The 24,478-nt window shown below is 41.1% G+C and overlaps 1 protein-coding gene across 17 annotated transcripts in view; it reads right to left on the bottom strand.

Moving 5' to 3' along the window:
- DLG2 (discs large MAGUK scaffold protein 2) overlaps nucleotides 1-24,478 on the bottom strand; it is a 1,827,487-nt gene that overhangs the window by 804,615 nt on the left and 998,394 nt on the right. For 3 of the 17 annotated variants that reach the window (XM_045293141.1, XM_045293143.1, XM_004708866.2), the window contains exon 1: nucleotides 11,868-11,972. The exons of the other annotated variants lie outside the window; for them this stretch is intronic. In XM_045293141.1, coding sequence (XP_045149076.1) covers nucleotides 11,868-11,972 — 105 coding nt within the window. Of the gene's footprint in view, nucleotides 1-11,867; nucleotides 11,973-24,478 lie in introns of those variants that run through there. 17 annotated transcript variants of the gene reach the window in all.

Here is a 24,478-nt window from a genome sequence, read left to right as displayed (position 1 = left end):
TTTTTCTTGTGGATTCGCTGGTGGATTTGAATTACTGACTTTGTAGTTAGCAACCCCGCGTGTAACTACTATGCCCCCAGGGTTCATATATAGCTCATTTAATTCCCATAGGAAAGGGAATTAAATTTTATCCCTTCTGCAAATGGCCATCTACGTTTCCAAACTGTTGAAGAAAACAAGCATTGGATTAAGCAGGTATCTATGAGCCAGGCAAACACATGCAGCTTCTCACAAATAGAACTCGGGCTACTACCTGGGAGGTAAGCAGTCTGAAACCCCCAGCTGCTCCGTGGGAGAAAGGCAGGGCATCCCGCTCATAAAGAGCTGCAGCCTGGGAAATCCACAGGGGGAGTCCACTCCGTCCTACTGGTCTCTGAGTCAGAGTCAACTCCATGGCAGTGAGTTTGGATTTGATTTGGCTTTCTGATGAAAGTCTTAGAGGACACCGGAGGGATCGAGAGGTTTACCCCTTGTCTACAGAAACGCAGAGGGACTAAGTGAATGCCTCGCCAAGGCAGAGAGTCAGATAAAAGTAAAGATGAGATCCCAACTCAGGTCTTCTGATGTTAGCTTCTTTTTGCCCATCAATAGGAAACTTCAAGTCTCATTTAGTTACAATGAGCTTATACAAACCTAAGTGATTTATCCAAATGTTCTCAGAAGGTCCCATGAAAGCCCACAATCAATAGCTCCTCTGTCAGATGTGGTTTCCTCAACATGCCCTCTACCACAATCATCATACCTACTTAAGTCAGTGATTCACTACACTGGTGCTATTCCTGGAGAGATCCATGTTAATGCCATCTGTTCTATGCTACTAAACCCCCAAGAACGATAATCTTATCAGTACAGTTGCACTTTCTAGTTTAAGTGCCAGAATTCAGAGCACATTGTCACCCAAGAAAGTTGGACCCCATTTCCCCTGTCGTACATGGATAAGGACCTTGCACAAAACCTCTGATAAATAAACAATGGCTTTACAGTTTCCTTCCCTCTTTTCCTTTGTTCCCTCTGGCTACCATCTTGGCTGCCGTAAACACACATCTGCATGCCTACCATCAAGCTTTACTTGATATTCCCCCCTTCTCCAGCATCGTGACTCAAGGAGTCCTCTACCTAACCAAATGTTATCCCTTCTGCAAAAGACCACTTACATTTCCAAACTCGGCAAGAGAGCTACCCTTGGCATCCTACAGATCTATCCATGTATCCATCCTATCCTTGAAATTTGGGAACCTCCTTCTCTGGGCTCCTTCCAGTCACACTGAATTGTATACGTTAAAGAAAGTAAGTTACATGGAAACAACACCACTCTGAAGGGATGTTTCTTCTGTTCTTATATACATTGCTAGCCAACAGATTCAACTGTGTAATCCGTATCCCCTTGTTGAAATTTTAATCATGTCAAGAGCAGGAATCATACCTTACTTTTTTATTTACTAGCCACCTTTATCTGGACTTCTAAAAGTGTTGGGAAAATAGCACATATTCTCCAATGGTAGCTCTAATTTGATATTTAGACCTATATTCCTAGAGCCAGAGTAACCAGAGATAAGATTCATGAGAATATCCCTGAGGCAACTGAATTAGATGAAATGTTTAGAAAGAGTTGTGACCCATTGCCCTCCAAGGACTACTCTGGTGATGATCATGTGTTAGCATATGAAGCCTGTTATACACCACAAACTATTCCATTATATGCAACATCAATCTTCTATGCCTTCTAAGGAAAATCATCAAACAATGAATATATTTCAATATGGCGTGAGTGTGGACTATGGAAAGCTCCACGGATGGCCAGAAGAACAAATACAATGTCTGGGAAGAAGTACAGTCAGAATGCTCCTCGGGAGGGAGAAGGGGGAGTTTTTGTCTCATCTATTTCAGACATGTTATTAGAAGAGGCCCGTTCTTAGAAAAGAACATCGTGATTGATAAAGTAGAAGGGCAGCAAAAAACAAAACGACGCTTATTGAGATGGACTGACAGAGTGGCTTCCCTCATGCACCCATAAATAACAAATGTGAGCATGGCACAAGACGTGGCAGGGTTTGTTCTGTTCCTATGTGCCCCACCCAAATGCACAGCATTTAACCACGTGACTTCAAGATGCTGCACCCTGGACTAGGCCTCCGATGTGTAAAAATCTTTTTGCCTCATTACAATGCTATGAATTTCATACCACAATTATCATTTTACAGAAAAAAGGAAACAAAGTATAAACGTAACATAATTCACTTAACTATTGACGAGTGGAGTCAAGGACAGTTTATAGATCCTCTTGAGTTCCCAGTCACATTCTTATATCATAGCTCTGTGTGGAGCAAGGAAGGGCGCGGCTGGCAATGCTCCTTCTCCGAACATACTGCCACACTGAGTATTTCAGGAAAAGGAAAGGAAGTATTTGGAAGCATGGGATTTAGAGAAAAGGCAGTAGTTTAAGGATTCAACAATCCTGAAAAAAACAAGGGCATTCGACAGCATTTGCAAAAGACTTCATTGACTAGAGTTGACAGGCTTTGGTTCTAGACCAGTAAACCCAGTAACAGAGAAAAGGTCAGGGGCTCAGGCAGCTCGTGGAGCCTCCCCATCCCTTTGGATACTTAAGGCATAGAGGGTAAAACAAACGGCTTCTAAGGTTCTATGTCTCATCAGAGATTTGATTTCCTTCACCATTGAATGATGCCCTGCTGGGAAATCCTGGACAACAAGGCACAGCTGTGGCACAACTCTTCCTTTGGGGGAAATAACCCCCTGCTCTAACCACTCAGATACAGAGAGTTTGACGACATGGAATTAAGAAAGGCACGCAGGACTATGACAAAATTTAAATGGAGAAAGAACAATGATACAAAATGGTTTCTAGAGCCTAAGCTAAAAGATGAAGTCAGTGTGTCTTAGATAAGGTATTTTGAAAATACATTATGAGACTCTTGGGGTCTATATTTTATTGGAGAACCAGTTCATTTTCTGGAGTCAAAGCCACTCTCTCAATGACAAGGGGTTCTCTTTAGTACTAAAGACGCGAAGACAGCACTTGAGTTAGATAGAGGAAGCGACGGCATGGAGAACATTTTGCTTCCATTTCTCTCCTTTTAAATTCTGTTAACAGCTAAAAATCCCTATCTCCCCACCTGTTTTTACATAAAAAAGTAATGCTCTATCTGGATTTTCAATGAACAGATAAAAGAATGGACAAAATTGGAGAAGCGAGGGAGGACTAGAAAAAGAGAGGTTTGTTAAATACTGCCGGCAGTTCCTGCTGCCAAAGGATATACTCTGCAGATGTATTTGGAGATTGTCATGCACTAGGCAATGAACTCTTTGTTCCACAAGCCAAGTGCCTGCAAATCTCTGCGTCCAAAATGCCAAGCAGTTCCTATCCCCACAGCTGCCCAGTTTCCCAGATGGTAGTGTACTTGTGCCTCCTGGCTTCTTGGTTTCCTAGTATTTTAGATGTGAACAAAACATGAAGAAACATTATTTTTGCTGCTGTGGGAGAGAGCAGAGACAGGGAAACAGCAAGAGAAATGAATGAAAAGTAGACCGAGAAGACACAGAGGAGGTTGCTATCTGGCACATGGGGATTCTGTCACCAGCTGGAGAGTGGAACATGGTTCGCAGGCCATCTCTCTTCTGCATTCTTTCAGATGACGATATTCATTGTAGACCCAGAAACATTTGAATCTCTCTCTTTTTTTTTCTCTAAATGGAAATGAATTGATCATTTCCTTATGGATATAGTGTCTGCCCCTGGATCTATCTTCTTCTTTTTGTATACTCTGTTTTTTGTAAAATAGGCACTTATCTGCTTTTACATCGAATCCCCAGGATGAGAGACTTCACCTGCACTTAGCAATAGCAGTGAGACTTCTGGGGCTGGTGGTGCCCCCCTGGAACCCAGGCTGGTCTCTTAGCTTTGTCACTTATGTCTAAGGTTACATTCAACTCTAAATACTGGATGTGATGATTCTTGATTTCAATACTAACCTAATTTTGAATATCATAAAAATAGTAACAAAAAGAGTTTAGAATTTGGGTCATCAGATGTGGATTTGAGGTTTTAGACCTTTTCCTTCATTTATATGATGATTTTAGCCAACTAATCTAATTCCCAGAAACTCTCCATGCTTATAAATAGAGACTCTAAATTATTATCTGAGCAAACTCATGTGTGTCTGGTATTTTGTTTTGTTTCTTTGGAAAGTAAATAGGATCACAAAAATGCTATGCAATTTTAAAAATGATAGATTTGGAGTAATAATTAAGATTAGTGACATTAAGAATAATAACAGAGATTCTTACTGGATAATTTTGGGGGGGAAGGGGTCAAGTATCCCAAACTCACTGTCACTGAGTCAATTCCAAGTGATGACAGCGACCCTACTAGGCAGATTGGAACTTCCCCTTTGAATTGCTGAGATTTTCAGTCTTTACAAGAGCAGGCAGCATCACCTTTCTCCCCCAGAGCTGCTGGTGGCTCACATGGCTGACCTTGTCTTTAGCAGCCCCATGGGGAACCCACTATACCCCAGGACTCTGGGAGCCGGCTTAATTCACTCCATTTCACTTACACACCAAACAACCTACAGCGTTGGTAGAATACTTAACTTTACTGAAGATGACACTGAAGCTCAGAGAAGTTACGAAGTTTGCTCATTTGCCCAAGAGAGCAAGAGACAGGGCAGGGATTCAGGCCAAGTCCTTTGAGAAGCTGAAACGGAATGAGAGCAGAGCGTTCTAGCCCGTGATCCTTTGACTAAAACAACTATGTCGTACTACTTGACCATTTCTGATTCGAGCCACGCCAGTTCTCTGAACTTTCGTCTTCTGACAAATAATACAGGGCTATTGCCTACTTCCAAAGTTGCCCTAAGAAAGAATGCTAGTTTCCACGGCTTTAAAAACCACACCAACATAGATAAATTCATGAAAGATAGTAGGACTCCAGTAGAAGCCTCAGTAACCTGAATACTAAGAAAAACAGTATACACAACATAGAAATTAGAAACTTCATTGATTTCAGGCAACTTCCAGCTAGCTAAAAATATCTAAAGGAAGCTTAAAGTGGAGCATGCCTAGTATTAGCTCATTAAAGGTTTAGAGTGTCTGATGTGTGGTTTCTATTTTGTTTTGATATTTGGAGGAGGATTGCTATTATTAACTCTGAACAACTGTCTAATTCTGTTCCGTAACAAAAAAAATTCTATTTTCCCAACTCCTGAGCTGGGTGTGGTGGGAGGGGCAGAGGACAGGCCCTACTCAATTGTACAATAACACAGATCTGCACTGACAGCCCGTTTTGACAAGTCAACTGAATCATTTTGTAATGGGGACCACTGGAACAGAGAGGAGGCATCCTGTACCCCAGTGGTTCTCAACCTGTGGGTCACGACCCCTTTGGGGGTCGAATGACCCTTTCACAGGGGTTGACCGATTCATAACAGTAGCAAAATGACAGTTGTGAAGTAGCAATGAAAATAATGTGGTTGAGGAAGGTCACCACCACATGAGGAACTGTATGAAAGAGTCACGGCATCCGGAAGGTTGAGAACTGCTGTTGTACCGGTGCTAGTGTTCCTTGGATTTCAGAAACCTTTGCAAGTCAAAGAACACACAAGGATGGAAGATAACAAGACAGCCCTGCTCTTGCCTCTTGTTGGAAAACGAAAGTGGCAGTTCCATTCCATTTTACTGGTACACGGCAAATGTCAGCTCAGTCTCTGGCTGCCACAGTGATCTAGGTCACTTCTGGTAGAGAATTTCCCCCCTTAAATGGAATGTCTCTATAGATTACAAGGCATCTTTATTCCTTTACTAATGGAAGTTCCATTAATAGCCTTGTTCATATTATTCTGGAGGAAAGGGACGAAAACTAGGGTATTACTGGACGGAAATGCAAAGTAAGGGTACAAAGGATAAACTGGCGAAAGGACTTCCGTGTGATTGGGGATGATGAGTCGAATAATATTTAGAATTCAGAAAGGACAAAATATACTTGGAACACCATGAACTGGAACTGAAAATCATCACTGAACAAATCCTACTCAGAGCTGACCTAAGCTTGATGATGGTTCTTGCTGAGAGTGGAAGCAGGGGCTGGGGAAGTGAGGCTGCAGCTGAGAAAAGAGGTATTAAGGATGTACTTAAGACACAAAGGATCATTTCCTGAGCCTCATTCATCTCCTTACTAAATTGTCATGTTGTTAAGCAGTAATCAGCCCACACAGATTTATTTAGCAAACATCACATTTGAGGCAATGTACTTGTCACTGCAGGGAGCACAAAGAGAAGCTCAGTTGCCCATCCCTGTAAAGAATTCAGTGCCCTGTGGAAATAACCCCCACCCCTAGCCTCTCCGCCTTTAAGTGGATTCTAACTCCTAGCACTTCCCCACAGGGTTGGCAGGGCCGTAAATCTTTACAGAAGCAGAGTGTCGCATCCTTCTCTGGGGAATGGCTGGTGAACTTGAAGCACGGTGTCACCAAAGCTCCATGTGGAAATCACTCCCAAAATATCACGAGAGAAACAGAAGCTACGTACAACAGGGAGTGGGGCAAAGGGGTATAACGAGTAGAAAGACGGATGAAATTAGACTTGGGGAAGCTCCGGTTCTCCTCTTCCGACTGGCTTCATATTATTAGACAAGGTATGTTACCCCACTGGCCCTATGTATGTTTTCATGATGTGCCATTCCATGGTGGCATTGCAGTGACTGAGAAAATGCAGGTGAAAGGAGGCCATAATATCAACCTCTAAGGTTCTCTACTGCCCTTTTTCTTTTTTGGCCAGGGCTGTCCATCAGAATTGCAGTAATCTGGAAGAAGGCCTATCATCTGCTGCTAGACTTGAAGGAAAGCATGTGGAAGGGGATGTGAATGAAGCCTTGAAGGATGAAACCTTGCCCTGAAGTCCAGCAAATTCAGAGAGGCCCTTATCTCCTCTCCTGCACTACTGTAGCCTGGTACTTGAGCCACTAGTCATGAGCTGGTCTTGTCGTAGTTAAGGGTCTATGGTTACAGGAAATAGAAAGCACATTTCGAAAGTTTAAGCAAACGTTGGAATTGATAACCAGGGCAGGAGAGCACAGCAGGTTAGACTACCCAGTGGACTGGAAGGGAGGCTGGGAGCTAGGGTCCAACCTCTCCAGTTCTTTTCAGACTTCTGTCTCTGAATGCCTGTGAATTGGAATTGACTCATTAGCAACTGTTTTGGTTTGGGTTGGGTTTGGCCCCTCATTTTCTTTTCTCATGATGCATCTGTTCCATTCTTTTATTTCTTTACACCAACTTTCTCTGCTTCTGTATGCACGTGCTTCTGTATGCATGTCCACAGTTTTAGGCACAGGCCGATGTTAACCTGAGAGTCAAGCCCTGGACAGCAGGGGCAGAGTACTGTGAGGTAGTTTTTCCTGCTGGGTTTCCTCGCTAAGGCGCCTGCGCCTTACTCTGCGGGTCTGAATGATTTGCTGCATCTCTCCTGAGGGGCCTCTAGGGTCCCGGACTTAAAATGGACCGCACAACTCTCCCCTTGTTGTTCCTGTCTTTCTTCTTAATGCTGAAGGAGGAAGATGAGTGCTTGGAGGAAAGATGCTAACTGGCCCTCACAGCACACTGCTCTTTCATGCCTCAAAGCCTCTGCCCTTCTCATCTCACCCTTCCTCACTCCCAACCTCGTAAATTCCTATTCAACGTCTGTCTCGGGGCCTTTATCTTGTTTCCCGTCTTCTTTTTTCGTTATGCCCCTCCACCAGAAGTGGGTAGATGACTCCCCCTTGCTGCTTTCACTGTGGTCCACACTCATACATCCCTCAAACACTGCTCCTATCAGACTGTGCACAAGTTACTGCGATTGACATGGTTGTTCTTATTATCGTTAGATTCTAGTAGATCGCTCAAGTGTATCAAAGAAAATGGGTTCTGGAGTTTTAGATGGCTGAGTCTGAGGGCTAGTCTTTCCATTTATTAGCTATGAGACAGAATGTGAGTGAACGGACTCCTCTAAATCCTATTTGTAAAATGAAGATGCTAGTGGCCTCATCAAAGCGTTGGCAGAATTATATCAGACAATAGGTATAAGGTGCTTTGAGCATCAATTCGATTAGCCGATGCTCAACTATGAATCACTTACTTTAACACCCCAATGCTAGTTCATAAACAGGTGGAAACTGCACATTGGATTAAAATGAAGGAGTAAGAAGCGATGCCCTTGGATTGGATGCTGGTGAAGGAAACCGAAAGTACCACCGACTGCCCCAGGAACAAACAAGTCTGCCGTGGGATAGTGACAGCCACCACATGCCCTAGACGCAAGGATGGTGCGGCTGCCCCTCGGGCTCTGTGGACATGTGAGGAGGCGAGACCAGTCTCTGGAAGAGAGACTCGGTAAAACAGAGGGGCAGTGCAAAAGAGGAGGAACCTCAAGACGTGGACTGACACAGGGGCTCAGTAACAGGCTCAAACATAACCACCGTGAGGCTGGCACAGGCGTAGGAGAGTTGTGTCCTGTTGTACGGACGGTCTTGGCCAGTCCGGCTGTGCACGGGACTGGCAGCATCGAATCACCGCCCCACCGAGCAGGCTGTACACTCTAGTTGTTGGCTGAAGAAACAAACTTCTATTTTAAGACTAAAGATAGTTGTAAAGAGTCTAATGTTATTTGCAATGGCTTTGCAAGGTATTTATTGTTACACTCGTCTGCTAACAGAAGTCGCTCTGTATGTATATTTACAGTCATTGGACTGCGTCTGTGAGGAATTCTGTAAATGACGCACACAGGATATCATCAGAGTATTCAGTGTGGGTACACATGTCATGATTTATTCAATACCTGTTTTAGCCACTAAAATGCAAATGCCCCCAGGACAGAATCATTCGAGCTGCTCCTACTTAAGGCTTTGTAGCTTAAGTGTATCTTATAGCTAGTGTATATAGCTCACGTATATTTCAGACACTTTAAATACTGGCATAATCACTGAGTGAATGGGTTCATTAATTTATTCATTCATACAATCATGAAATAAATATTTAAAAGTTCCCTTTTGCTAGACACTGAAGTGAGAAGAGAAGCAACATTCTGTGGTGATGTTTTATACATCACGAAACTCTTGCGGCAAATAGACAAAACTGCCCGAGTCCATATCTGATCGCCATCAGATACGCAAACTCAGAATCACTTCCTCAGTTAGTTTCTTTGTTTCCGTAGCCTCTTTGGGGCACTGTTCCATCTGGGGACCAATTTCTTGAGGGTTTTTTTCCTCACAGAGTAAATCTGAGGCAGAATGGGGAGGTTCCCGGGAGCAGATGATGGCATGACCTGAGATGCGATGTCAGGGTTATTCTTAGTCCACAGAACTAACTGCACTGACTGAAAAAGCATCTGAGGTTGTTACCTGACCGCGGATGAAAAAGCTGGTCCAGAGAGAGGCTGTGCATGCCAGTGATGGCTTAGGAATCCACTATCAGTAGATGCTCAGGCGGGCCTTTTTCCTCTCCCAGAAAAAAAATTCCCGCTTGTGGCCTTCTCCGGTCCGTTTTCCTCAGGCCAGCAGTACCAATATGCAGCAGGTTTTCAAATATTCCAGTTTAAAAGACAAGCTGGTTTTCCTCAAGAAATCCATTAATTGGGCTGACATAATTCTTTCATTTTCCTTAATGTAATAGAACACAAAAGTGGCATATGAAGTACGTTTCAGGATTTGCTAAGGTGCTCTGTGCAGTGAGCTCCACCTGTCAGTCTGTCACACTGTGGCAGCTCGCAAGCTTCCAGGATGATGGATGCTGTGACACCGGCATTCCAAATAGCAGCAGGTGAACCATGGTAAACAGGTTTCAACAGACAAGGAAGAAGAGCCTGATCTACTTTCAAATTTGCCAATGAAAACTCTATGATCCCAGCCTATGATTGTCGGCGATAGTGCTGGCAGATGAGCCCTCTTTGTGGGAAAGCACTCAACGTGCACAGTAGCTGCGGCGACAGAGTTGAGCACCCCAGTGACCATGAAAGCAACGGTCGTTCTCTTGTAAAGTTGCCATACTTGGAACCAGCTGCCAACTACTGATGTTAGGATTACATACGTGGTAGAAGAAACTGGGAGCAGACAGTAAAATGGGGAGAAAAAGTTGCGGACTTTGAAAACTAAATCTAAATCCATTTTATCCCCATAAAGTCTATCCCCTGCCTTAACACATCGCCACTATATTACAATACATTTGTCAAGGCTTATTATGTTCTCCCGGTGGACATCATTACAGATACTTTTATGAAGGCAAAGTAGACAGAGCTGGTGAGGAACACTGCTATGAATCAACTGGACATTCTAGAATTAGAGACTCTTGTTAGTTGACACATTCATTTCTCACCTGCTTACCCAGCACTCTTTATTGTTCCAGGAACCTGAGAGTCCCCAGGAAGAGAACCACCTCTCTATGCGATTCAAGGCGCTCAAGACATGAAAACACCAAGAATAGCTATATGGGTTAGATCCTTTTTATCCAACTTACATTTTTTCCCTACTTCACTCTAAAAGTTGCCATAAAATTAGATAGACAAGAAAATATTTACAGTAAAAATGTGTTATGTGATAAATTAGAAATAGGTACAAAGACCCATCAAGGGAGGGAACACTTCTGACTGGCCAGAGAAGAAGCCGCACAGAAGATGGGCAATTTGAGAGTCAGAAAGAGCATCGCTCACTCTGATGGACGCAAGGAACTGGAGCTGGAAGAAACGCAGGTGAAGCAAACTACACACAGCCCTTCCCAGTGCAGAGCAGAAATCACTACAGATATCAAGGCTTAAAAGGCTTGCAACCATTAGCCCCAAAACTTTTTAACTGGTAAAAATTGTGTACGTTTGATGGCTTCAATTGTCATGATAAACTTACAGAGACCCAAGTCAAAAATAGTGGTTCAACTTTGAAGGGCTTCAAATAGTTCATCGTCTTTGAAACATTTAGTTAATTCCCAATCATAACAACCAGAACAACAAAAACAACAAAAGATGGCGTCTAACTCAGGCACCAAAACAACGTGAAGTTCAAAAATGTGTCGCAATTAGTCACAGAAGTTTCTCTCTTGGATGTCCACGTCAGAAATAACATTTGTCATTCGAAGTAGCAAGGAGTTTTTCAGCAGGCATTCATTTTCAAGAATGTTTTCTAATTCCTAATAGACGATCTCAATACCCTAGGAGAGAGCTAATTTAAAGAATCAAATAATTTAATACTCCTCTCTTCCATATCCTATTTATTTCATTTCAGCCTATCAAATGAAGCCCATAATAACTCAGCCCACTTATTCACTTGTTTAATATACCACACATTTCTAATCAGACATGTTCACAGATCTCTAAGCACTTTCCTGAAAGAACCGAGGCTTCAAGGTAGTTTTCTAGACTTGGATAATTAAAAATAGACATTTAAAGGCTAACTTTTGACTTCTTGTTTTACATAGAAGACACCGTGCAAAATATTTGCAAGCCATTCTAAATGACTTCGGAGGACATCAAGAATGAGAAAACAAACATTATAGGTTGTATGAAATCTGAACATGTGGATTATAAGTCTCAGGTCCTTTCTGTGGTGCATGTCATTACTATCCACCCTAGTCTGCATGGGACGGTTTTGCTGGCACAGCTGTTCACTCTCTCTCACTGATCAATATTTGGTCATATTAAGAAGTTGTAAAAAAAAAAGAAGAAGAAGAAGACATATGCTTGTTTCATGCAAAACAAAAAGACATTTATCTTGAAGAACTAGAGACACTAAGATGCCTTTAAATCCATAGAACGCATGCCATTTCTGTGTAGATATAAAAGGGAAAAGAGAAAAATAGCCCCACCCCACAGAGAAAGGAAACTTTCCTTACCGGAATGAATGCATGTTGCATAGCTTGTTCACATTGTTTTAAGGAAGCAATGGTGTCCCACAAAAGCTGATAGTTCTCAGCCCGGGAAGCACTTGGCCGCTGCATAGCGAGAGCCGGTAACACTCCAACTGAGCTCAAAGAACCCCGTTGAAGAAGAGGGAGGGAAAAAAAACACCCTGCAGATCTGTTACATAAACTTCTTAATTAGATCTGCTACACAAACTGCTATCTTAAGATTTTTTTTTAATGTTAATCAGAACATTTCTTTTGGGGGATGACTGGGCCTGACTTGAACAGAGACAGATGTTTTCCTTGGGAAGGATTTTCATTCCCACACTTGTGAAAGGCAATCCCATCCATGTTCCCCCATCTCTGCAAGGACCTGACGAAACCGCACACACCAGAAGTGTGTGTGTGTGTGTGTGTGTGTGTAGGAGAGCAGTAGGAGGCAGAGAGATGTGGAAAATATATCTACTCAAACATTTAGGTGGCAGGCCGTGGAGGTAGGAGTGGAGCAGTGTGTGACATAAATGTACACATTACAGGGATCTACTTGTGTGCTGCGTGAGAGGTACAACTGTGGACATCCGTGCTCAATGGAAACGCGCAATCCTTTCACTGTAGTTCATTCCTGCACTTGCAATATGTGCTTCATTTACAGGGTAGTATAGCCTTAGTATGCTACAGGGTTGTTTATCTGTGATTGGCCTGAGAGACTCGCTAGAAGGTTTATGAGTAAATAATACAGTTTATAATTTAAGAGTAATTAGAAGGCTTTGAATGGCATTATATACCAGAGAGATGTCACATTTATTTATTGTTCCAGGTACAAGTTATATAGGTACAAAAAAATAATCACGTGTTCAGAGATTCTTGGGACCTCAGAATGGGTCTCCTAATGCTGAATGTGTAGTGTAATATATATGTGTGTGTGTGTGTGTGTGTGTGTGTGTGTGTGTGTAAAATTTGCTCACTAACTTCAAGAAGACTAGTCTAATCACTAAATACAATATGAGCAACAGATTCTAGAGATAGACTCTGAGTGGTCTTTCACCTGAATCAGGAGCCCAGAAAGTAAAGTGAGGCTCTGTCCTCCTTCTGATTCTCTGTGGGACTGAAGAGGAGAGGGACGATGCATCTTGACAAAGTGTGAGATTCAGACAACCCAAAGGCTCCACATACATCCAGAGTTAACAATAGAAGTATTTATAAAACCTTGCTGACTAGGGAAGAAGCAAACAAATAAACAGCACAAGGAAGGAATTGTGTACTGACCTAGAAAATCCAAGATGTGCAAACCAAGGTATATATTGTATACGAGAGGGTTTAACATACATGAAGGACTTTTGTCATCTTATTTTGGGAAGAGCTGCATGATTTGGGTTACCTAGTTTTCTGGTCTGTGCCCTGACAATGGAGGCACTCTGCTAAGCCAGACTAATGACCTTGTAATTTGAAAGCACCAAAAGCTGATACAAAGTGTTTGCTGGGTTTCAGTTATTTTTCTATTTTAAATGCAAAAAAATGTGAAGAACTGCTTTAAAAAATCCTACCCCGATGTTTCATAAATCCCTCTATAAGGCTCGTGTCACATAAATCCCTCTATAAGGCTATTACCACCAGATAGTTTGTTTTTCAATATCAATTCAGCCAACTTTCTCTTTCCCCCATTCATGGTGTTCTGTTCAGCTTACACCCACAGTCCCTCCTCTGCCTTTATGCCTGCCCTTCCACTCTCCCATCTGCCCCAGCCACATGCTTCCTCTTCACACACTGTCCGCCAGCCAGCCCACAACTTTCAGAAAATATTCCGTCACTAGTCAGGAAACAATTGGGTGGCGGGAGGCAGGGGTGTTATTTTCATATCTCCCCAATCCCACCCTCTTACCTCCGGGTTCCTTGAGCTATTGTCTTATTATCCAGATTCTAATCTCTCTATCTTTTCTCATTCTTGGGCCTTCTTCCCATCTCCTGTTAATCAGGGGCCTTTACTCTTGCACTTAAGCAGAATCTCCTATGAGACCTTCCATTCTATTCCCTTTGGGGAAAGTTTAGAGAATTGGTAGTCTCTACACACATAAACACTACTTTACACAATGTCCTTTAACTAATTCATGTAATCACGGGTCCTGCAAACATAACCAGCCACTCTCATGCACTCTACTTCTTGGTAGTACTAAAGGGAAACTCGTATTAGCAGATGTTGACTCTGAATTTTAAAATCTTCCAGAGAAATTATATATGTATATATAGGTAAAAATAACAAAGAGATCAGGTTTAAAAAGGGCAAAAGCCTAAACAAAATGACATAAACTAGTCACAAAATAATGGGAAAGAGAAACATATCAATTGGAGATGGAAAGGCAGTCTTGGTAGGATGTAGGGTAGAAATCAAACACCTGGGAAAGGGCGGGGGCATTCTTGAAGTAGGAAAGAAAGAGCAAAGCATAGCATAGGAAAGTAGAAGTCACCATTAATTGGTCTGGAAGGAAAATGACACTAAGAAAGTATGTGAAAACTATTAAGTAACTAGATCAATTCTCAAATTTAGATCGCAGCAAGGGTATTCTTGATGAAAATTCAGTAGCTCTCTATTCCAAAGAGCAGCCCGTCATTGCTGTAAGCAATTCTGACAGGCGGTTCCATCCTCACTGTAAGCAATTCTGACAGTCACAATGCCAATGATGCGCTCACAGTTCTGGAGGTACTTAATTCCATATAGTTATTCCCTAAATCTCTAAAACAGGCACTTTCGTATAGTTTTGGAGGCAATAAGTGGCTCAATCACTTAGGTCATATAACACAGTTCTTATTAAGCACATTTACCATGTTTTCTACTTTGATAAGTTCTTAAACTTATTACCTTCACAATTCAATCAGGGTTTACCATGACTCTCACCTGATCAATTATTTAATGAGCGGTTCAGCTTAAGTTATGAGTGTCATTAAGAGCCAAGGACTGTCCTATGAACTAGGAGTACAAAAATAAGTGTAACATATTTTATAATCACTTATTACCCATTGCAATGATTCTGAAAACTGAAGAAGCACTCACTCATGTATGCCAGGAAATCTGGAAGACAGCTACCTGACCAACTGACTGGAAGAGACCCGTATGTGTGCTCATCCCAAAGAAAGTGGACCCAACAGAATGCTCACACTATAGAAGAATATCATTGCTAACACACACAAGACAATTCTGCTGAAGATCATCCAACAGTTACAACAGCACATTGACAGAGAGCTGCCGGAAGACCAGGCCAACTTTAGAAGAGGACATGGAACAAGGGATATTATTGCTGATGTCAGATGGATCTTGGCTCAAAGCAAAAAATCCCAGAAAACTGAGCTGCATCGACTATGCCAAGGCAGTCAACCATCTGGATAGTAATAAATTGTGGACAACCTTGAGAAGAAGGGGAATTCCAGAACACCTCATTGTGCTCATGCAGAATTTGGACGTGGATCAAGAGGCAGTGTGTGAACAGAACAAAGGGACACTGCGTGGTTTAAAGTCAGGAAAGGTGGGCATCAGGGTGCATCCTCTCACCATACTTCTTCAATCCATAAGCTGAGCAGAGCATCAGAGAAGCTGGATTAAGAAGAGTGCAGCATCGGGATTGAAGGAAGGCTTATTAACCTGCAGTATGCAGATGACATAACCTTGCTTGCTGAAAGTGAAGAGGTATTGAAGCACTTGCTGATGAAGATCAAGGATTGTAACCTTCAGTATGGATTAAACTTTAAGAAAGAACAAAATCCTCACAACTGGACCAGTTGGTAACAACATGATAAATGGAGAAAAGATCAAAATTGTCAAGGGGTTTGTCTTACTTGGATGCACAATCAGTGCTCATGGAAGCAGCAGTCAAGAGATCAAAAGATGAGTTGCATTAGGTAAATCTGCGGCCCAATTTTGAGACTGGCACAGAGCCATGCAGTGTTTCCTTCTGTTGACCATAACATCGCTCTGGTTCAGAGATGACTTGATGGCACTAAATATTTCTCTGCAACCATTCAATAGAAACTTTCCTTCAGCCCACAAGTAGAGCATATATCTTTTCTTCCTGTAAGACCGATGTCAGATATGCTATGGTAACCATTCTTTGGTTAAGCAGTCCCTAGACTATGTCTCCACCACTTGACTCTCAGTTTGTCCTACGGTGGTGGCTTGCGTGTTGCGGTGGTGCTGAAAGCTATGTCACTGGTATTTCAAATGCCAGCAGGGTCACCCACAGTGAACAGGCTTCAGCAGAGCTTCCAGACTGAGGAAGGAGTCCGCTGTCCACGTCAGAGGAATTTGCCAGGGACAATCTCATGCATGGGCAAAACGTTGTCAAATCATGACAACGTCATGAGAAGAAGCAGGCCATTGTTAGAGAGAGTGCCAGAAGACGAGCCCCTCAGGTGGAAGGTACTCAGCATAGGCCCGAGGAAGAGTTGCCTCCTCACAGTAAAGATGTCTGGATAATTTGATATTGGCAGAAAATATTTTAAAATCCTAAATCGACAGGACTTGCTTCCAAAATATATCAAGAACTCTCAAAGTGAAAAGGATGAGTAAATTCACAATTCTATTTTTAAAACTGGGCAAGAGTTTTGGGCACGTCAACAAATAAGATACACTGTAGGTGCAATATGGTACAAGACAAGGGGAAAGAATGAAATGAAAAAAAAAAGTCCTTGTTTGGCCATATTATGATTTTTGTTTGAAAAAGTGATGCATCAAATAGGCCCTTGACAAATCAACACCATGAGTTACTAGAGAAATGAAAACTAAAATCAAAATGCCATTGCCTATGTAGTAGGATGGGGAAAAAAATTAGCCACAATATGAGATAGCGAGAACAAAGAAAATTGGAACTCTCATACACTGCTGATGGAATGGTAACCATTTTGGAAACATTTTACCTGTTCCTTGAACATTTAAACATATACCTACCATATGATTTGCTCATTTCTATACCATTTATCCAAGAGAATGAAAGCATATGCCCATAGAATCTCATTTGTAGTAGCCAAAAGTCAGAAACAACATCAAGAGAAGAATTCTGTGATAAATTCACACAATGGAATTCTATTTAGCAATAAAAATAATAAACTATCGATCTAATTCAGTGAACTGTCAAGGTATACTTTCATTCTCAATCATATAATTTTCTTCTCTATCATGTACAATATGCAGCAGTGGTACAAAATTTAGCCACAAACAAGCAAACAAACAAAGAAAAACGAAATAAAATTCCATGCAATTTTGACTTAAACACTGCAACATGCACACTGGTAATCTCTTTAGGTAAAAAAACCCATTAAACTCTCTGGATCTAAGGTTCTTGTCTTAAAATTTCTGCCTTTGCCATAAGTTCGTGAACATGTACATCACTGTAATGATGATGATATAAATGGTATTTAATTACAATAAGAATCTGAACAATCGCTGTTTTAACAAGTCTTGTCTCATACAATACTTCCTCCACATTCCCACAAAGGTCTTATTCTCAATTTAAAGATGGAAAAATAAGCTGACAGAGGCTAGCACAATCCGCTTTCCCACTCATTAAGTGGCTCTCTGGGCAAGTTCCTTTATTTTCACTTCGGTTACTTATTTAGAGATTATAATAGCGCTTATCTGATATGATTGTTGAGAATTTAGTGCTATACTATTTGTAGAACTTTAGAGCAGAGTCTCACATCAAGTATTACAGTGTCAGCTGCTTTGGATTGGCCCTTCAACTGATGGCTAGCCCAAGCACTATGGAAAATAAAGAAACACTGTCTGGTTCTACTTCTACTTCGTCCTCATGATGGCTTGCTGCTGATTAGGATGAAACCTCTGGGATTCATAGGGCGTTCTGGATAATCTTTAGAAGTAGATTTCCAGACCTTTCTTCCTAGTCTATTTGAGTCTGGAAGCCCCACTGAAACCTTTGCAGCATCATAGCACCATGCAATCCATTACCTACAGAGAGGTAGTGGATGTGCATGAGGTGTACTGGCCAGGTATCAAAAATGGGCTTCCTGTATGAAAGGCAAGACTTCTACCAGTGAATGACCACTATACCCCGTGTAGTATAGCATTAATTAATCAAATTAGTTATAATCCATTCGTTTATCAAATAAGCATTATGCTTAAAGGATTAAGATTAAATTATTATCTTTGGGCTTTACATCTAACTACATTTGTCCATTTGATCAACTTATTGACACACACACAAAGCACAGAGCCTCTTCTTCCTCTCATTCCCTAAACCCCATGTTTCCTTCATAGTTCTCATCCCAACTTTCCACTTCCTGCCTTTTCCACTAAGCAATAATTCATAGGACAGAAGTCAGTGACACAATGTTTGGCACCAGTACCTAGAATATTAGATTGATATGATTGTTACTATTAGCCTAAACAGAAAAATTTTCTGAAAGCTATTTAGAACTTAAAATCACATGTTAGGATATTTAGCAAGATATTACAAATTTATAAGGATTGCTGATAAAATTGGTCACGGTTTTTACTGCTAAAAGTTGACAGCTGATCCATTTCTCCTAGTTAAGCCAGAGTGACACTTCTTTCAATGGAAGAAAATTCTTATGAATTTATATCAGAGTTAAAGGCCAAATAAACGTTTATTGCAATAGTTTTCCACAGTATGATGTGACTTGTGATAATATCCAAATTGTGTAATATAAAATAGGGATATGTAATCAGTCTGTCCACTGCACTTCATAGGTGCTTAAGAGAGAACGTTATTAGAATGATACAGTCTATGCACTCTGGGTTGTCTTTGGGATTTAAAAGTCAAATAATATAAGGGAGCAGCAACAAGTGACTACAGCACAGCTGGCTGAAGCAGGCCGCACACTACAGTTTGTTAGAAAACAGCTCTCTAGAACCTTGGCCTTCAGCCTGTTAAATCTCAGGCTCAGGCTCAGGCTCAGTCTCAAGGCATGTCTATAACAAGAGAACTGTTGAGCATTTGAAATCTAGCTCCCTCATCCTTTCCCTGTTCCAGAACCCTTGGCCTTCATGCTAGGATTCTTCTGATATCAGGACAGCCTCTCTGTGAAAAGCAGTACTGTACTAACAATTAGGAGTCCCTGGGTGGCATGAGCCATTAAAGGCTTGGAGCTAATCAAAAACATCTGCCCAGAGGCATCTTGTAAGAAAGAGCTGGTGATCTCTTATTGTCAATGAGAACTCTAAGGAGCAGAACTCATTTCCTTTGCATTTTTATCTCCATATGTGTCTTGCATTTGATTCTTATAATTCTGTGAGGCTGGGGTGGTTGCATTGTTTTCTGTATGGACAGAAAACTGAAACCCAGACTGATTGAGAGAACTGGTCCCCAGACCTAAACCCACTGCTATTGAGTGGATTCCAACTCAGAGCAAACTGATGGGATCTTAGAGGCTGTAAATCTTTATAGGAACTTATAGGTTGATCTTGCTCTTGCAGAGTATCTTATGGGTTTGAACTGCTGACCACCAGGACTCCTTGGTACTATTCACCTTATAATTACTCTTTTGCTTTTTTTTCACACCATAGAATGGTCATAGAATCAGTTGTTGTCTCAATGCTTTTAAGATATAAAAATGATGCCAGAGTTCAGCTCCCTGAGATTTTGCCCAGCCTTTACCTTCCCTGGGGCAAGGAAGGGACTTTCTACTTTTGTAAAGAGTTAGTCTCCTGAACTCCCAGGAGCAGTTCAGCCTTGCCTTGTAGGGTTACTATGAGTCAGCATCAACTCAATGGTTTTTGTTTGACTTTCCTCAAACACATGCTCACTGGGTAGCAGCCGTACATCTTAGTGCTTGCTTGCAAAAGTCAGAATTTCAGTATCTCTTTCCCCTGTCCCCATTTCATTCTTCCCTCCCTCATTCCCTTCTCCTTTCTTCCCTGTCTTCTTGCTTACTCTCGCCTTGGCCCCTCCCCCATCCCACACACAGATAACTGTCTTTTTGGCCTATTTCATTTGGATTTAGAGAGATGCATTAATAATTGACTTTGGGATGTGCAAATGTTTATGAGACCATCAGAATTAGGTGAGAAGCAACAGTTCACTAGAAGCCTGAATCGCTAGGGCAGGCCAGGGGAAAACACTAACTGTAAAAGCAATGAACTGAGTATGTTTGTTTGGCTGTCTGTCTGTTAGTTAAAAATATTAGTATGCAGGGAGGAAAGAAAGTGGTTGATGCTAGTAAAAGTTACAGGCAATTAAATAACAATTAATAGATTCCAGTTGAGGAAAATGAATGGGTCTAAATGCCTGTTCCATTTATATATACTGTGGGAAATTAGAAAATTTAGTTAACCTCACCAAGTCTTGGTTTCTTGGTTGTAAATCATGAACAATAATAATAATAATAATAATTAGTAAAAATAATGTCAATCTCCTAGGATTGTGGTGAGAAATTGAACCCTTATGCTTAACATTTCTTAAAACAAAAGAATGCTAACAAAGTGAATGTAATCTATCAATAGCATATTATCATTATTAGTATTACTGCTATCAAGCAGTGCCTAAAGGACACCCCTAAAGTGAAAGGGGTACTTTCTATACAGCACAGTAGGCACCAAGGAGCTTCTCTGAGAGCACAATGTGACTTTCGTTTGTTAAGAGCAAACAACTAGGAAGGTAACTAATGTTGCTAGCTGCCGTCGCACCAGTTCCAACTCATAGCAAGCCAATGTACAACAGAACCGCCGCCCAGTCCCGCCGCCCTCACAGTTCCCATGGGTGAGCCCTTTGTTGCACCCACTGTGCCGATCCACCTCACCAAGGGTAAGTACTGTAGATACAGGGGGTCCAGATCAGATGGTTTTGCAAGACATCATATTTCTGGGACAGAACAAGAAATCCATGCAGACCGCATAAACAAACCAGTGGTCCCCCAATGCTCTTGAGATCCAGGGCATTCACTCCAAAAGGAAGCTCTACAGAAAATAGTAAATCTACTAGTACCCAAAGCCCACGTTTAACCACAGCACTTTGATTTATACTGTGAAGTCAAGACAGAGACATGCAAACTCTTCTAAAGTCAAAAACTGATACCATAATCATAAATTTCCACCAAAGTTTCCATCATAAGTTTCCACCAAAATAAGACTTCCAAGTGTGATTTCACAGAACTGTACTGGTGTGCCTAAGGGTCAGTTCCCTGGGGACTACAAAACTGACAATATGCCTGGAACTTTTGTTAAATGCACTGAAATGTTATTCATGAAATATATAAAGTTCCGTGGACTCTTCAATAATACTCTTTTAATCAGCAGCTTTTGGCCATTAGAAAAGCTAAAAATCAAAACACTCAATCATGCCATGTATGTTTGATGTTTTATTAATCAGCAATAATTGCATTTAAAAACCATTTCAGTGAACATTAATTGAACAGAAACGATGAACTTATCTTTATAATGAAAGAAAAACTGCCGTGATGAAGTGTTTCTAATCATTCAATCTAATTAAAAAGTTAATCCTTAGGATTCTCATTTTTAAACTCTTTCAAATGTAACAAAAGAATTTCCCTTTAAAAAATGGGACACAAAAGCACAGTTATTAGGTAACTTTATTGTTATGGTAAAGTCACACATTTGGGATTGAAGAATATTGGCTTAAGTCAATGTGAGGGAATTAGGAAAATTACAAGAATCAACCAAACCTTGGCCTTCATTGACCTATGTTTTTAATACTGAAAATAAAAAATAGTGACAGTGGGAGATCCAATAAGTAATCCCAATGTAAGTCTTTTTGTATTAGAGTCAGAAATGTGCCCAGCAGGCCAGTTCCTCAGGGACTTTGATATGATTCCCTCTTATTAGTATGAGTAAGGACAAGCTTCCTAGGTTCAGAAGTTGATCTAGAAGCAAGCCCCCCACCTTCTTCTAACTAAGTGATCTTTTAACTAAAAATCCAGACTCAGACTCATTTTCCAGCCACCTGCCATGTGGGAAACTGAAGGATTCCTAACCAAATATGGGAGAAGATTCACCCAGGAGCGAGCAGTGGGGGAGGAGAGACAGTTCTGCAGGATGATTAGCCGATCGCTTCGACCATCTCTACTTCTCCCTCAAATAAGTTATGGGCCCGTGTGGTGATCCAAGAAAGTTGTGTTTAAAGTACCATTTGCTGGATGGTCAGGCCTCAGGGAGGGCCAACCTGAAATGCCTTTTGATAATGGGCGCTGTGCTTTTCATGAACAATTACCCAGCAACATCACTCGCAACAGTGATGCCGACTGTGATCCAGGCTGGTAAAAGCCAGCGAAGTCTAACTTATGGGAACATAGTCTCTGGTCCAGGCTGAGCACTGCAGCTCTGAAACAAGCATAGGCGATTAGGCATCAACTCACGTGATGGCCTTCACTGAGCACCGAGAACAAACTTCCCCAGGAACCAAACCGTATTCTTAATTCGTTCTTTCTGCAGAAACAAGACTGAGGACGTAGTTTTATGTATTTTTTTTCTTATAAAAGCCTTTGGATTTCACTGGTATGTATTCAGCTTTCTGCCTTCACTCGACATGTTGTCCTGAATGGCACTCGTGATGAAATGAGAAGGAGTTAGAGGGGACAGTCTTTCTCTGCCCCTTGTGAGGTGTATGCGACTGAGACTACGCCTCTTGACTTTTCTGAGTTATTTCCCCCTATGGGAAAACAAATAAGAATCCCTGTTATCTCACTGGGATCTTGTGAGGCACATATAAAAAAGTCAAAGGGCTCTGGAAACACAAAGAGAGATTCATTTTTCTGTGTGAAGGAAAGCAAATGACATTGAGCATTGACTGAACAGCCATTAAGTAGTCAGCACATAATTAAGTTCCTCACAACTCCCTTTTTCAATAATCACATACTATCTAGTCATTGAGCCTATTAGAAGGTAACAAAAGGACCCTGTAGACATAATGAGAAACATTTCTATGGGCTCAAAGCTTCGTATTTGTGAAGACAAAAATTAAATCAAATTTTGTCGATATTCAAGTACAGTGTCCAGCATCCAAAAATTAGGAATTGTATTTTGGGTAGTACAGCGGTGAAGAAATGAAAGGTTTTAGGGTCAATCGGTCAAGCTTTTCAAGCGAATGCTGCTGCTCACAATGTAGCCATGGGTAGGTTGCCTATTATCTCTGCAGTTTGGTTGATTCATCTCAAAATGAGATAAAAATCGTGAAGAGCTGTTGAAAAGAGTACTAGAAAAGGAAATTACATGGAACATGTAGCAGAGGACTGAGGTAAAGTTAGAATTCCATTGATGTTAGCTATTACTTTACTGTTTTATCATTGTCATTATTGTTCTAAAACTTGCTAGCAACTGCTCAGTAAGGGATCCAGAAATTGCATGGATTCTTTATAATTTACACTGAGTAGTCTGTGTATTGTGGACACGAGGCAGAGTTTTATTACAGAGAACTAAACAGTGATTAAAACAACTAGAAACAAACTCAAACAAATAAAATTAAGGAGGTAAATCCAATCAGATAGTGAAAATCATGATTAAGATAATATAGAATGGGTGAAGGGAGACGTCAGACAGTGTTAGAGATGACAAAATAATAATAATTTATAAATTATCAAGGGTTCACGAGGGAAGGGGGAACAGGGAAGGAGGGGGAAAATGAGCAAATGATATTAAGGACTCAAGTAGAAAGCAAATGTTTTGAGAATGATAATAGCAGCAAATGTACAAAAGTGCTTGACACAATGGATGGATGTATGGATTGTGATAAGAGTTGTATGAGATCCCAATAAAATGATTTTTTAAAAAAGATAATATTGAATGAGCAAAATCAGTGGAAGAAGAGAGGCTATTCCCAAATCCTAAACATGTTTCTTTTGACTGGCAATTACCCTGCATTTAAATTCTGATCTGCTCAATGAGTCATCATTCATATTATACACATTAAATGATGTGCAGTACGTGTTTACTTTATTCCAATAATTCACATAGGAAAGTTACAAGATGTCATCTAAGAACAGCAGTGGTTTGAATATCTGCATATGAATATAAACTCTGCAGATCATTAGATAATTATCCCTAATACTTCCGTAGACGCATCTGTAAAATGGGAGCATTATTTTCAGTCTCAGACCTGTCATGTGTGTTAGATGAGATAATTAGAATATATATCCAGTCTGATTCCTGATATCTATTAGGGGGTCATAGAAATACATTTTGTGAATTAGTTTTTAGTTAAGTACATTGGTAAAAATTTCTTCAAAATATTAAATTTCCACAAGATTCTATATTCTGTATTAGGAACTAAGTAAACATAACATTGCCCCACCCCCCTTGAGAACCATTTCACTAAACTGGCATCATGTACTATGACGAAATACAGAAAAGGTCATGGGAGAAAGATCATTACACCAGGTGTGGGTCCAGAACAAACTAGACAGTCTATGAACTGAAGAATGAAACTTCACTGAGGTTGGATGTGTAGGGCAGTGAAGGATTCGACAAAACACAAGGAAGCGTCTTCTAGACAGAGAACAACAGCACCAATGCTAGATTATTCTTTACACCTAAGGAGCCCTGGTGGTGCAGCAGTTACTTGTTAGGCAGTTCAAAACCATCAGCAGCTCCTCGGAAGAATGATGAGGCTTTCCACTCCCATAAAGAGTTA

The sequence above is a fragment of the Echinops telfairi genome, unplaced genomic scaffold, assembly GCF_000313985.2.
Source record: "Echinops telfairi isolate 266 unplaced genomic scaffold, ASM31398v2 ScPeMD7_1713;HRSCAF=2227, whole genome shotgun sequence".
NCBI classification, from domain to species: domain Eukaryota; kingdom Metazoa; phylum Chordata; class Mammalia; order Afrosoricida; family Tenrecidae; genus Echinops; species Echinops telfairi.
Note: the sequence above shows the minus strand (reverse complement) of the source record. Positions and strands in the feature narration are given on the sequence as shown.